At 41.8% G+C, this 15,450-nt stretch overlaps 1 protein-coding gene across 2 annotated transcripts in view; it reads left to right on the plus strand.

Moving 5' to 3' along the window:
* Nucleotides 1–577: 577 nt before the first annotated feature.
* The window catches only part of igsf21a (immunoglobin superfamily, member 21a), a 177,768-nt gene continuing 162,895 nt past the window's right edge, over nucleotides 578–15,450 (plus strand). For both annotated transcript variants that reach the window (XM_079579111.1, XM_079579112.1), the window contains exon 1: nucleotides 578–761. In XM_079579111.1, coding sequence (XP_079435237.1) covers nucleotides 623–761 — 139 coding nt within the window. In that variant the 5' untranslated portion in view covers nucleotides 578–622. The remainder of the gene's footprint in view (nucleotides 762–15,450) is intronic.

The raw sequence follows: 15,450 nt of genomic DNA on the forward strand, positions 1-15,450 counted from the left end.
CAATGACATTAATTGGAAGCATTTAGTGAGTAATTGTTTAAAGCGGTACATTTCACAGGCTTCATAAGTCATAAGTCATAAGCTTCTGAGCTGATCTTCGGAGAGAGGTGTGCAGTGTGTCTGTTCGTTTGGAATCCTGAATCGGCTTAATGGTCTGAACGAGAGGGTCGGTCTGGATCCAGGGTGGGATTAAGAGGAACTGAAATAAAAGCGCGAGTGATCAGAAATGACTGTTTGAGTCAACCCAGAGGGCGGGAGGAGGCGCACAGAGAGAGAGAGAGAGAGAGAGAGAGAGAGAGAGAGAGAGAGAGGGGAGAGAGAGAGAGAAGAGAGAGAGAGAGAGAGAGAGAGAGAGAGAAGAGAGAGAGCCAAACCTCTCGCTTTCACCGGAGCTCCCACTGCTACGCGGCTCAGCGCAGCATTCCGCTATTTGAACGGAAGGAAACGGGACTCTTCGCCTCTTTTCGCCCATTTGCTCTAATTCCATTGCTCCTCGTTGGCGCGAGAGCCGTATTCAGACAGAACTTCGAGCGATTCCCCCCCCCCCCCCCCCCCCCATACTTCCGACTTGGAGCAGCATCATGAACACTTTCGGGGCACCTCTTGAACGCGTTTCGCTGGAATGGTGGGGATTACACAGCCGACACCCAAGGAACATGTAAACGCACATGGAGTTTGGGATATATTTGGAAACATGGGAAAGATGACTGCCTTCTCGCTGTGTTTGCTCTTGTGCGCGGATCTGCTGGATTTAGCCGTGGGTAAGTCACTGTGACCCTCTTTATTCAACAAGAGCCGTCATTCAAGTTAAGCATGCGTAATGTTTCGGTTTTTTTTTTTTTATAATTCACGCTCATTGTAGATACACATTGTGGCATTACACTGGCACAGCTCCCCCGAGGAAGTCGAGCTGTTCCGTGGCAATGTCTGATGCCAACTTTCTCCTCCGCGCCATGCAAGTGACTGAGGGAGAGAAACGTGCATAATGGTGGGTTTTTTTTTTTCCAGTCAGGGATTGTGAGCGCCGCGTTGTAGCAAAAAACATGCACGACTGAGCTATAAAAGAGGCCTCGTAATGTTGTAGATGTCTGGTCTCTCATCACCGGCTATTAACGTGACTGTCCCCACTCCGGGCGCAGCGTGCGTCCAAGCCCATGCCGTGTCCACCTCGCAGATGGGCTTTTCGCACCGAGCCGTTGCTTTTGTTTCAACAGATAGCAAGATGAAGCATAAGTTACCAGCGTATGGGGGGTTTGCATTCAACGTATAAGTCAAGAAGGCGTATATCTGTCGCAATCGCGGGACACCCATCTAAATAGGATCCAAAGCACTACAGTGGTGCGGATCTGAGGATGCGGTAGAGATGTCTGATGTCACTATCCAAACAGTGGCAGTGATGGACTCCCTTGATGCACAGCGTATGTTCCCAGTGGTTTACGCAGACATGTGGGTTGCCACATGGCACAACAATATGTGGCACGGACACATACAAACATGCAGTCGGAAATCCTACGAATGCAGTTGAGGCGATAGTTTGGCTTGAGTGGAATCAGGACCACGGACAGTTCCCTCGTGGCGACAGTTTTCCTTCGGACGCTTATGACCTTCTTTAACCCATATAGGAAATCACTTTGTCTTAAAGGTTTCGCATAATGTTTAGTGATGAACTGCCCAAGTGTACACAGACGCACGGATTATGAGTTTTTCGGAAAATCTAGCCATTTTGCAATGTTTTCCACTTTGTGTCGCTTGGAGATGTATAGGTAGTAAGGTTGCCCGATCTAAGGCTCAGTCGCAGAATAAAGCGAGATAAATAGATGAGTCAATACAGAAATGACCTATGTTCTATGTTGGCTGCAGTTAATTTTTGCTTGTATTTCCTATAGCTTACAAGAGTCTTATTTTATTTTTGTATTTGACCTTTATTTAATCAGGAAAGTCCCAATGAGATTAAGAATCTCTTTTGAGTCCTGGCCCCAGAGAGGAAAGCGTTTTTAGTGGTGGGGGTAACCGGAGTGCCCTGAGGAAACCTACGCAGACACGGGGAGAACATGCAAACCCCACACAGAAAGGCCCCACACAGGGTGAACGCAACATCGTTTTGTTTTTGTTTCTTGTTGTTGACATTTTTAGTGCGGGACGTGATTGGGTAATTCTCCACTCAAACTGACACACAACACTTAAAGAACAACACTGTAAATGGGTTTACAGCTACACCTATTAAGTTGTTTCTTGTTCTGCCGTTGACCAAGTGTGAGATCTTGCATTGATCGCCGAGAGAGTCAACAAACTGTGAACGGCAGAATTTAAACAATCAATTGTCTTTGAGCAGGTCAGACCTGCAAAACAAACCATTCTGAACTTCAATGCCTTTGATATGTGCTGCTATATCCCTGCTGGGTGCTGTGTTTTGTGATGTTAAATAAAGGTTTCTTACATACAGCAAATACTTTATACTCTGCAATTAGTCATTTTGTAACAATTTCAACCATTCAAAGATTTCTAAAGCTTTTAGCTTTGAGACTTTATAGTTTTAAGATAAATGTAGTATAGAGGTAAAAAGAAAAAAAGAAAAAGATAGATAACAATAGTATATGTGGTTTATAGCTTAAACATATATTGGGAGGATTTGATAAAAAGAAAAGAAAACCACAAAGCAAGGAAAGGAAAAACAATACATGCATTATATTATACATTGCATTGTATACAAATGTATTTTTTCTTTTAACTTCTGCTTTGTCCTTGTCTTATGGCTCTATCATCTACACATTAAAGTTTTCCTTTTTTATACTAAGATCAAGGTGTCTCTCTCAGCACACCACTTTCTTGGGCTGTGTTCCCAAAAGTAGCAGCCTTTGGTCAGTGATTCCATCTCATCTTTTTCCTGTAATGAAATGTCATACATTTCTATTTCCCTTAGCGTTTGGGGCTCAGAGTGGGAATTGTATATACTGTACTCTTTCTTGTACAGAGACCTTGAAGACCTTGAACAATAATGTCACTTGTGAGGACAGAGGAAAGAAGAAGAATACACTTAATTTGTATAGCACCTTTCAAAGATAAAATCACAAAAAATCAAATTGAAAATAAAAGCAATCAGAAACCCAACCAACTAAAAGCTTGTTTTTAGTCTTCAGCTGTTTTTTAAAAGAATCAGCGTAGTCGGCCACATGGAAGGACAGAGGCCACAATTTTGGAGCAACAGCTTGAAAGGACGAATCACCACCTGTTTTAAAGTCATTGAGGAGGTTCTGCTCCGAGGACCAAAGGGTGCAGCCAGAGGTATAGGGCACAGCATATCAAGGACATATTATACCAAAACCAAAAAGTCTCTGCTGCCCAGCAGCATCGATGGATCGGAGGTACAGGTGGTTTCCACCTACAACTACCTGAGGCAGTGCTGGGCAGCAAACATAGACACTGTGTAAAAGAAGATGCACTTTCTCAGAAGGCTGACCTCAGTCAGGGGTGGTTTCAAGTTACTGTACATTAAATATCAGTGTTGTTTTCTTTGCCGTAGTGTGTATTATTTATATATGTTCATGATGATGGTCGTACATGGTAAACATTAGCACCTAAAGGACACAATTTATTCAATTATCATGTTTTTCTTTTCGCAAGTAGAGGAAAGAAAGACTTTTTATACCTATGTTTGAAAATGTTATGGCAGTGTAAAGCATCAATATACAGGTAAGGTTAGAATTTTTATTTGATCACGAAGTATGCTGTATGAACACATTTTTATGAAGCATTATCTTTATGACAAATGTTTAAAAACAACAACTCATGATCAAGACATTTCCTTTGGATAAAAGAGCTGATGATACGTCTTGAAAGCCACACTTACAATGACAGAATCCAATAGCTGCCTTCTGAGAACATTTCTTTCCCAGTAAGACAGTCAGTTTGATAGCTCTAGCTCTCCTCTAAAACCACTCCAACCTAATAGATATCAAAGTGTCTCTAATGCTGTGTCTCATTTCTCTTTCACTTTAAAGTGAGCCTATAATAGAATCATGGCCCAGTAGTAGAAATGTCCATATTACAGTTTCATCAATATCACTTCATGTGCTTTATTATTACTCTTGATAAATACAGTTGCTTAATGCTCCTTTCAGGGCATGCTTTGTAAATTTGCCATACGGTATACATTAGTGCATCACTGGTGCAAGGTGCTCTGATTTGATACTCCATGGAAAAATATATGAAGGCTATATTATCACGTGTGCAATGCATCGTATTAGGCTGCTATTATCAGGACTTTCGAGAGAAGCAAATACACCATACCTGCACTAATACACGACTAACGGTGCACGAGGCTTGTGTCAACATCAAATCCCTTGCAGGTTGAACACTTAAAACTTGCACACGATGCAACAAACACCTATTTTATTGACCTGTGTATAGCATAAATGAAAAGTTGTTGAAATCCCATTATGTGTATCTAATGATGTTGGACAGGCGCGGTTGGTATAAGGTCAAGTGTGTATGTGTCAGCCTGTATCAATGAGACCTGTTTTTTTTTTAAAGGAGAATCAGTGCTTACAAGCTGCTCTCTCTCCTGTGTCCATAGTAGAGTTGCACCTTTCCACATCGCATCAGTCGAGACAGTGTTAACAGCCGTGGATCTCTGTTACATCTAATGGTTTCATGTGCTGAGCCGTACTACTCCTTCAACCTCCTCCTGACTCCGGATGTGAGCAGAGATATCAGCTGAAGTGCGGGAGCTGGTTGTGCCACTCAATAACAGTCATCAGCAGCACCGCCGCTCTCCGCAGTTATATAAAGAGATTATGCATAGATTAGAAGCAGTCTTATTGTTTGTCCAGGCTTTGTTTGTGTGGTCAGTCACTGTGAAGGAGTTTCTTGGCACAGTGTGTGTGTGTGTGACTTGTTATTATAGACAATTATATTAGAGCAGCTTCCTATTTCTCTGTTTTGTTTTGTATTCAAATTTGTTTTCTTTTCTATGGGATCTCCAGGGTTAACTTGAAGACTAATACTTTTCTGACAAATCTCATTGTCACTGAAATGTCTTTGTTCCTCGTAAACGTTTTCCCGAAATTGGATTTATGTGCTAGAATAATCTGTTAAAGTGCAGTTCTTGCTTCCACCAAACACAGCTTTTTTTTTGTTGTGTTTTTTTGTGAACACGGCAAACGTTAGAGCTTGAGCTGCTGGAGTGGCAATATTGCGGACGATTTACTCTTGAATTAGGATACAATAACTTTTTGCAGTGTGGTCTCGACACCTTGGAGGCTCAAATTCTATTTTATGTATTTCATGTTGCAGACTTTTGCTTATAATCCAGGAAGCATGAGAGATAGAGACATTTTTTTGTTCTGCTGATTTCTGTCTTTCGAACAAGCTCCCTCTGGGGTATCTACTAAACATGAATGTCCTGAATAAAGCAGGCCTCTGCCCCTCATAAAGCGCCCCCGCTGTCACAGGCAACACTGACATATTTTACAGTTTAGAAGCATACACAGACGTTATAGACAAGATTGTTCTTTTGGTTTAAATCAGCTGGAATATATCGCTCAATTTCCCTCTTCTTCAAGTCAGAAATTCCAACTCTATTTATGCCACAAGGAACTGTGCACGGTTTCTTTTCTATAATACATATAATTTTCACACTTATACTTTCACAATGACTATGAACATGCTACTTCGAACAGACTTCATGCTCAGTTTGAACTATTATTCTCACCTTTATTCATTCCTTGACATGCTCTCAACGTGTGTGGATTACAGGTCACGCTCAGCCGATCTTTGGAAAGCTAAGCTTCACTGAATGTGATGACCCAGAAATGACAGCTTGTGTTAGAACATTTTAGTCCATTTGATGCACATAGGCTTGTGCTCTAAAAATAAAGCTATTTAAGAGGTGTGTCATTGGCAGCTGTGTGGTCATGATGATGATGATTATTGCCGCCCTAATTCACTCATATTGAATTGATAGAACCTTGATGCCGTTCGGTGCCAAACGCCCACTCACTATCTTCTGTCAATCGAGCGGGCTAAGTGGGTGATTTGTTTTTTTCCCACGGACATACAAATCAACAGTTTAATTTGTTTATCGGATTAAATCGCAGCGACCAACCCTTGATGACTTGTGACTCCAAAGACATTTGCCACGTTTCCTGCTCTCTTTTCTTCAGGCCTAAATCTGTACATTACAAGCCTATAGCATTGATCATGTCACTACTACTTTAAATCTAGGCACTCCCTCCCACAGTCCAATATATCCACCACATGATGAATACGATCAGAGACTTTGAAGCTACACTTCTTACGACTACGCCAACAATTCGATTGAGGGCAAGCCAGCGATCTTCAAAAACCTGTGTGTCTGGATGTCTGTACGTATGGAAAACCAGGTCGGGTGATGAGCGACGGGCCATAGCATTGTGGTGACAGAGAGGTTAGGCTATCACTCCCGCCTCACAGAATGTTCAACCCCCTAACACGGCCTTATCGTTTGGTTCGCGCATATTCTTTCTTGATTGCGTGTTTCCTCTGAGTAGTCTGGTTTCTCACACACACCCAGCAGATGAATTGGCGCTTGCAGAAGAGGGAAAGTGGGTGCTGTTTTGTGGTCACACGCTCTGATATCTTACTTTATTTCAGCGACACAGAAATACAGATCATGTAAGCTATGCAACTCTAATCACCAATGTCTACGGATGCAGCATTATTTGCCAGAATAAAAGACCTACGTAATGCCAAACTGACCTTCAATGCTGTTCTCTCATCAAAGACAGCCCGGTGGTAGTTGGGCTTTGTGGTGAAGCTATTTGACAGTGGCCAAACCGGTGTAAAAGGTGCACCACGTAGTCACAGGTGAAGCGCTGCTGGAGCATACGGCTTTGTTTTCTATTGTATGAGTCCAGGCATTTTGCACTCCACAGGATAAAGGCAGGTAAAGGCGTCCGAAAGTGCATAGAAAAAGCACAGTAGCATATGATTTTTTTTTTTTTGTATTGAAATTGACTTCTCCCTGTGGCACACTTTTTGTGACATCATCAAGCCGGGTCGGTAGTATAGTATGAGGCGATGCATGCGGTGATTAGCAGAGACAAGCGAAGGCTAGAGGGTAGGAAGTTGAAACGCGGCACTAACTTCCCGTTTTATCCCTGAAGTCCTCGGCACACAGACGCAGGCCTGATCGCTCATGTCTTTGCTTTTGCGTGGGAGTCAGAAGAACTGTCTTTTTTCAGCCGCCGGCACTTTGCAGAAATGGGAAAATGAGTCAAGAAAGTATGTGTTCTTAAATAGCTCCCTGATGAATAAAGTGGAGAGGAAAAAAAGATTGATTCATGTTGCTAAAGTGAATAATGTGTTTATTGTGCTGTGTTTATGTTTTTGTTTGCAGTATTTATGTATTTTGTAAAGTCTTAAAGCCGTGAGATATGCTTTAATTTTGATAAATCTTGCATAAGTCCCCAAGCAGTTATGGTTGATAACACATTATCTGCAGTGATTATGTGTCTATGGAGCTCATTGTTTGGTAGTTATTATCAATCCAGCTTTTTTGCAACAGATACCGATACTGGGTTTTGAGTATCTGCCAATACCCGATATTTACCAATACCACTTTCTTAAAAGTGGCTTACTCTGAGTGAAATATTGAAATGACTCTTTTCTCCATTTTAAGAACAATAAAGTCATATTTTGTTGTCATGATGTTACGGATCAATTATGAATTATATCAATTGATAAACTCCTGGTTAAACATATAACAACGATCACTGGACATTTACACTACACTAATATCCTCGGGTAAATGACAGGCTTTATGTTACATGTTAATATAAACAACTCATATGAAGTGATCTGATCATTACAAATATGTAAGATCAGTTATTTCTTAAACTAAAATACAAACACTTGGCTTCAGCAGTGGTTATTTTATTTCATTAGGCTACTTTAGGTATTTCTATGTTTGCACGGTGATCCAAAATACGTTTGCGGAGGTTGAAACTAACCAAGCGATTGAATTCTCCTGGTTCTTTCCAGTGATATGAAGCATGCCCATATTCGCTTAGAATTAGGTGGATAAAGTTGTGTTTTAAGGCGTTGAGAGCCAAAACTAGTATTGGGTCAGTGTCAGACATTATCGGCTCCAGTATTGGCTCAATCGGTGCATCCCTAGAAGTTATGGCAGAAATTACAGTACTTTGAATTATTGTAAGTAACCACAACTGATTCTGTTCAGCAGTGATTGGGACATACACGTTGCAGGTCATTGTTCAGTGGTTATCTCACTTTTTGTTCTATTAATAGGTGTCTTATTTATTGCGTGACTTGTGCAACCATCCATAAACTCCAGGAATGCATGTATAATGGTGGCCAGCAATAGTTTGTTATGGTGACTGCTTGATCATTTCCATTCACTAAGAAAACGGAGTCATTTATAGAGCACATTTACAAACAGCTGGCACTGCCCCACAGTGCTGTACAGATTCATAAAATACTACAATCAACAAATACAAATAGAATATATAGAATATTGCTTAATACAAATAGAAAATAAAATCAACACGAGAAAATGCTTCGTGCCGAAGGCCAGTGCAAAAAAGTGAGTCTTCAGCGAGCGCTTGAAACTCTCCAAAGATGTGGCAGTTCTAATATGGAAAGGGAGAGAGTTCCACAATTTAGGGCCGGCTACAGCGAAGGCTCTGTCCCCTCTGCTCTTCCGCTTAGACCTGGGATGGTCTAGAAGATATTGTTCAGCGGACCTCAGAGCTCTGACAGGATTGTGCAAAGATACCAACTCTGACAAATAAGGTGGAGCTAATCCATTTAGACATTTAAAAACAAACAAGAGGATTTTAAAATGTATTCTAAATCCAACAGGTAGCCAATGAAGAGATGCAAGCACAGGGGCGATGTGGTCATATCGAGAGCAGTCTTACAGGAACAAAGCAGTATTAATGTAAAAACAAACAAACAAAGGCATTGTCCTTGTGCTCAATACATTTCGCCCTGCAGGGAACACCACATAGGGAAGGTGGCATGGAAAGTTCAGATGATGCTGAGGAAAAATGTGATCCAGAGAAGCTGTAATCTGAGTTTGATGTCACTCTGGATGGCTGAGTGAGATCACATATGGAGGATTGTGTTGAAACGCACCTTATGGATTATTCCCCTCTCGGCGTGCTCAGTCTCTTCATGTTAACTGCTGTAGAATACATTCACTTTTGGGGGTCTTAGCACTCAGTAATCACAAAGACATCCATGTGCAGTCACCGGAGCAGGTCGTGGAGAGCCTCATCCGCCTGAAATGAGCCTGACAGCTATGTGTCGCATCTGCCATTGACGATAACATTATCTGCAAACCTTTGATCCACGGCACAAACTTGTCGTACAAGTTCCCAGACTTAATCTCAGGGACACGTGACATGAATTATACAAATGTAATAACAACTTTTGCATATGTATGATGGCCTTATGTTTTGAATATATCACTGTTTTTGCCAGAAGAAGCTTGATATGCCGGGGCTGTTCCTTGTCCCGTGGTGATAACACTTAACTTTTACCTGGTTTCTCCTCAGCTCAGAATTTGATATGGTTATCTAATTTATTCTTGCCCAATAAAACTGTCTTTGCCAATATAAGTAAAGTGCGCTGATTCCTATTAGCGAGTTATCCCTCAATAAAAGCCAACAGTATAAGACATAGTGAGGGAACCCGTAAGACTGCCTCTCGTTCACTGGTTGTGTTTTCATTCTACTTGGGGGAAGTGTGTGGTGTGAAAATTGCTGGAAGGACATAACACTATTATGACAATTCGTATGTCGTCTTGCCTTTGCTAGATTTGGAGCCAAGCAAGCACAACATTTCAAGCTGTTTGTATTCTAAGAAAGCACAATTTAACCTTTTGCACGCAGTTTCATTGCAGGATTACAGTACTGTGTAATAATATTATTGTTATACTGACAGAAGTGGATCCTTTACCATTATGTAAAAAAAAAAAAAAAATCCCATATTTACATTTATTTTTGGTGCATTTCAAAACCGGATCACTCCAAAAATTCTAACATTACAGGTGGTCATTGAACAAGCGTTTACTCATGCGCAAATTGAGTAGTACGTGTGCAAATGGATCAGCAGCAGACTTCATTTATCCATTTTTTACTCACGCAGCATTGTCTTATTTACATGATAGATTTGTGGGCCTGAAACTGTAGTAAAGGCAACATCAAATGGTAAATGATTTTATTTTTCAGCTCACACCCACTATTTATCACCTGTCTTGATAAATGCCCTTAGAGTTGTATAGATTTTTACCATAACATGGTTTTCTCCAAGGTTTGTGAGTGTTGATTATCTGCTCCTCATCATACAAATCATAGTTTCAGCATATGGATATTCCACACTGGCAGTGTTGATAGCTTATCAACTTGTCAAGCTCACTCATTAAGAAACAAGGTTCTTGTCAGGGCATTGACATTGTGAAATGGATTGCAATTTAAAGATTGAAACCACCCATGTAAATTTTGTTCATTGAATCCGGAACTGACTTGATAATACTGAATTAATAGTGTGAAACAAGCATTGTTTGATGTTTCCAGTGATGATGGATACAAATTGTTTGTAAAATAAAAAGACATTGCCCTAAAGTGTGGAAAGTCTTTGCATGCTGCATGGCAGAGGTTCAGAGCCAAACATAGTCACTGGACTTAGTCACACTTGGAGAGCAACTAAAGGAGGAGGAAATGGCTAATAAATGTATACGAGGAAGTAAAGTATGGGGAGTGGAGAGGGCAACAGCTGCAGTCCACCACTAAGCAAAACTCTTATAAGTGAGTCAAGGTTGTTGATGACACAACTGTGTTGTTCACAGAGGCTTAGTCATTATCATTCAGAACACTTTTAACTGTATCCCTGCAATGTTCTGCAGTGTGCTTTATGCAGGAAATTAAATAGCAGCAAAACCTGCCTTTTGTTATGAAACATTATAAAGTGTAGATGCGTTAACCACAACTGTTCAATGTGTGATTGCTTTATAGAAAAATATACAGTATGATACTCATTATTTTATTTTATATTTATTTTAACACAGAACCTTTTTGATTCCATACGGCTACCCCAGATGTGACATGGTGTAACTAACGTACTAAATTATAAAGTACATTGCCAGATGGCTTTAGATTATCTTGTGCAATGTGTCACCAGAGGATTCTGGAAATGCATCAGACAATGTAAAAATAGAAATAAAAGAATCATCTTCCAGAATGTTGCATAAAAGATCAATTTGATCCGCCATGCCTATGTAGCGTGTGGTATGCACCGCGTGTTGGGAAAGTTAAAGTTGAGCAAGAGCTGCTTTCATGTGGTTTCAGTGGTTTGATTTACGCACCCACTCAGCTGCTCGCTCCGCTCATGTATAGTTTTTCCCAAGGGTGTTAGATGTGAAAAAACTCGCATTAGTCCAGGCCACAGCTGACTGCACAGTAGGGTACTTTCTGCTGCAGGAAACTGAGACCTCACATAGGGAGTTCCACTTTCTGGGTAAAAATGTATAGTTCATAGTTCAGTTTGCTATTTTATACATTTATATATTTATATTATACATTTATATATACATTTATTTATACATTTCTGTTTGTTAACCATTTGTGAACATATATAAATATGTTTTCTTTTTATACAAAACTCACAGCTGAAGTCCTATTCCTTTAATTTCTTTCTTTTCTCCTGCCTAACTCATATATTTATATACAGTAAGTAATAATGTATCGTCCATATATAACATTCATTTCCACTGTTGCAGAAATTGTGAAAACATGCAGTGGAATTTATTCTTGACCGCAAACGGCGGACACCTGACGCCATCTCAACAAAGCAGACATAATTAACAGTGACTCTGTTTTGATGTTTCTGAAACACTGAGGTCGGGGCCCTATACAGTTCAAATCAAAGCACGAATCACTCTGCGATTATCATGCTACACGAGAGCGACACTGTCATTGGCTTTAAAGAAAGAACAGACACGGAGCTGCAGCTGCGCAGTCATCATAGTGTAAGGAGAATATTAGAAAATGTCATTAGCGCTTTTAAAATATGGAAATCGTGCCGTTGTGCCGTGACAGATACAGTGATATGTGGAGATTGCTTTTTTGAGAATTAAATCATTTTTTTAAACATTTTTTTTTAGATGGCAAAAGAAGACATGTGTCACCCTGCGGGGAGAGAGTCAGCCATTGTACCCTGGGATCCGCCTGTGCCTCTGCCGCTCTCGTGACGGGCCCACACTGGCTGCTATCACTGTTTAACATAGTAATCTTTGAATAAATCGCCGCGTGCGTCATGCCAGTTGCGTTTCCGATAATTCCTACTCTTTAGCATTTACATCAGAGGGTGCACACATAGCAGTTAATATTAATCCCATTGCCTAATGCTGCGTTTACACATAGGCACGATGCGTTACGAATGGCATTTTTTCGTCATTCGTAACGTTCGTAACATGACTTAACGCGTCTTAATGGGATTCTTAACAGAGCGCATCAGTTCGTGACATTCGTGATGTTCGTGGAGAAAGTTTTTGTCTGTCAAAAAATCTTCCACGAATGTCACGAATCACCCTCTGTTCGTGGAGTTCGCAGCGGAGCGTGTCCTTTCGTGATGCGTCGTGGCGCTTCGTAATTCAGCGTGAGAGCATTCGTAGAGCATTCGTAGAGCATTCGTAGAGCAGAATCACTGTTTTCACGCACAAAATTGATGGAAACACACGCTACGCCGAAAAGTACATTTTCGGACCTGCAGCAGCAAAAGGAAAGTCACACAAACTCGGCCAGTCCGCGCTCCAGGCCCGGGACAGCTGCACCTGCCGCCGCCGCTCCTCAGGTGCTTTTCCTCCTCCTGCGGTCGTTCCTCCTGATGTTTGGGAGCCAGTCCCTGCCGCCCCTATTGCCCCCCCGCTGGAGAACCCCACTGTTGTGTATTTGTCACGATTTCCCCCGTGTGTGTGGGGAAAAAGGGACAGTAAGAAGTGCGCCTTTCCCACGGTCCCTGAACGCATCTCCCACGCTGCCTCACTCGCACCAAAACAAAACAACAGCGCGTGGTTCCAGCGGCTACACCACAGAGAAGTTAAGGCTTATTTACAACCTTAGACACGTAAAGCAAGCTGCGGTGGGCGCGGGGCAGGTGGAGACAGGCCTGTGTTTGTGGATTATACAGTTTTTCCAAATGGAGCTGAGACTGACCAGACGAGTGAGAATCATTGGATAAAGAGGTTTAAGAGCAGCAAGTTCTACGACGGATCCCCAGAAGATCGAGTGCACAGTGAGTGTAGTGTTTTTATGCTTCTTCTGTGGAGCAAAGTCAGCCCAAATTGTGCGGCTGTTGCACGGACTTATCTGACATGAAGCGCGTGCGTTTGTTGATGCGTTTGCCCGTGTTACGCATTGACAGGAGCGGGGTTGAACTGGTGTGACTGTCCCATAGACTGAAAAACTATTGCTATTCTTCAGTATATGGACAGGCCTGAGCTGGTGTATTTGCTTTATGTTTAACCCGATTTGGCGAGAGCCCAACGAGTCAGGGGCGCACGGCGGAGCGAGACGTCCCTGCTCCGCCTCCACCCCGGTGTGCGTGGCAGGAGATCTTGTCCACATTCGCCCAATTCTTGACAGATTTTTGACAGAACGCGACTATTCCCAATAACTCGCAACAGCACGCAACAGCACGCAGCAGAACGCAACAGCGCGCAGCAGTGCGGGACGCATATTCGTGACCGTGCGTAATAATTCGTGCCATTAATCGTAACACGCAGTAACAGGTCGCAACAGTTCGTGGCGGCGCGTGAAACCTCTACCCCGAATCACTCACATTCGTGATCCTCGGCCACGAATGTGGATTCGTGGCATTCGTGACTTGTCGTCGTTATGTGTAAACGCAGCATAAGCTCCACTGATGGGTAGAAGACTTCAACTGACAGAGACATCACGCTACACTGTGCCAGGGAAAGATCTGGCTCAAAACAACCCATTTAGTTATTGTGTTCACGGGCGCATGCTAAGGGATTGGAACTTTACGTAACCCCAGGATCACGGTGGCACCGAAGCGACCGTCACTACTGTCTCAATGGTTGCATCAAACATTCATACGTTGGGCCAAAAGTGCAAGCCAGAAACTTCCCAGCAAATTATAAAGCGTATAAATAAATTAATACGTAAAAAAAAAACAGATTTATTCAGTTTGTTTGCTCACAATATAACCTTTCTGTCAGAGTATTTCCAAACGTAATGAAGGTGCAATTAAGCTACGGTACCGTCGAAGTAGCTAAATTGCAATCGGAAAATCTGGTGAGGACCTAACAAAAAAAAATCTTTCGGCATTTGTTTTACGAATCGATAACGGTCAACAAGTGCCTGCTAGTGCATTCAGCTCGGACGCATATTCCATTAAAGCCACCCGCTATTGTCTACGGATGCTCAGTACTATTGGTCTAATATAGAAAACAGATGCACAACTCCTCCAGATACATGATTCATGTTCATTCTCCTCAGAGACTCGTTGAAAGCCACTGCTGATAGGGCTACAGAACCAGTGCTTATAGAAGAGGCTATTTGAGGCTTACTTGCTGGGTTGCAGTATGTAATCATCCTTGTACCTAAATGAGAATGATTTAGTTTTCTTGGTGCTTCTTGGATTTGTTGTGTGCATTAATTGGCTGCCTGCAAGTAGTACTAGTCTGTCTGAGACTTTAGTCCATGGAAGGTACAGACAAATGTACAGTACATTTACAGTAGCTTTTTGTTTTGTTTTTAGTCAGGCTTTCATTTTTTGATATAAAACACGCCACAGAAGCTCAGGAATCAGCGCTCTATTTCACCTGCTGGTGACAGAGCTGCATCTACCATTGCCCTGGACGACAAACGGAATACTTACTTTATCATTAGTGATGAACAATTTAGCATTAAACGCAGAGATGTGTGGGTTGTGCTGGCGAGACCTGAGAGATTCTTTAGTAGATGTTTTGTATTGACCTCTTAACGTCCACCTGAACCGAGCACATTTTCTCCAGTTCAGTTTTGCCCAAATCTAAAAGCTTCTCGACTGGAGCTCACAGCCTTATAGGCCAGTGTAACGCCTCGCTTGAAAGCTACGACCCGCTAAACCGATCGTGGCTTGTCTGTTGCGTTGTCACCACGTTTTTGTCACATTTTTGTTGTGTTTTTGTCTATTTTTGTCTGGGTTTCGTAGGGTTTTTGTAATTTTTTGTTGTTTTCTTCATTGCTTTTTTCCCTTGTGTTTTTTTTGTGTATTGTTGTTGTTGCTTTTTTGTTTTGCTTTTTCATCATGTTTTTGTCACTTGTTTACTGTGTTTTTGTCGCTCTTTTGTTGCTTTTTTTGGTCACTTTTTCGATGCCTTGTTCATGGAGCTTGTAGATTTAGGAAAGCCAAAGTGTGACGATAATGTGCTCGGTTCAGGTGGGG

This window comes from Gobius niger, assembly GCF_951799975.1.
Source record: "Gobius niger genome assembly, chromosome: 20".
Lineage (NCBI taxonomy): Eukaryota > Metazoa > Chordata > Actinopteri > Gobiiformes > Gobiidae > Gobius > Gobius niger.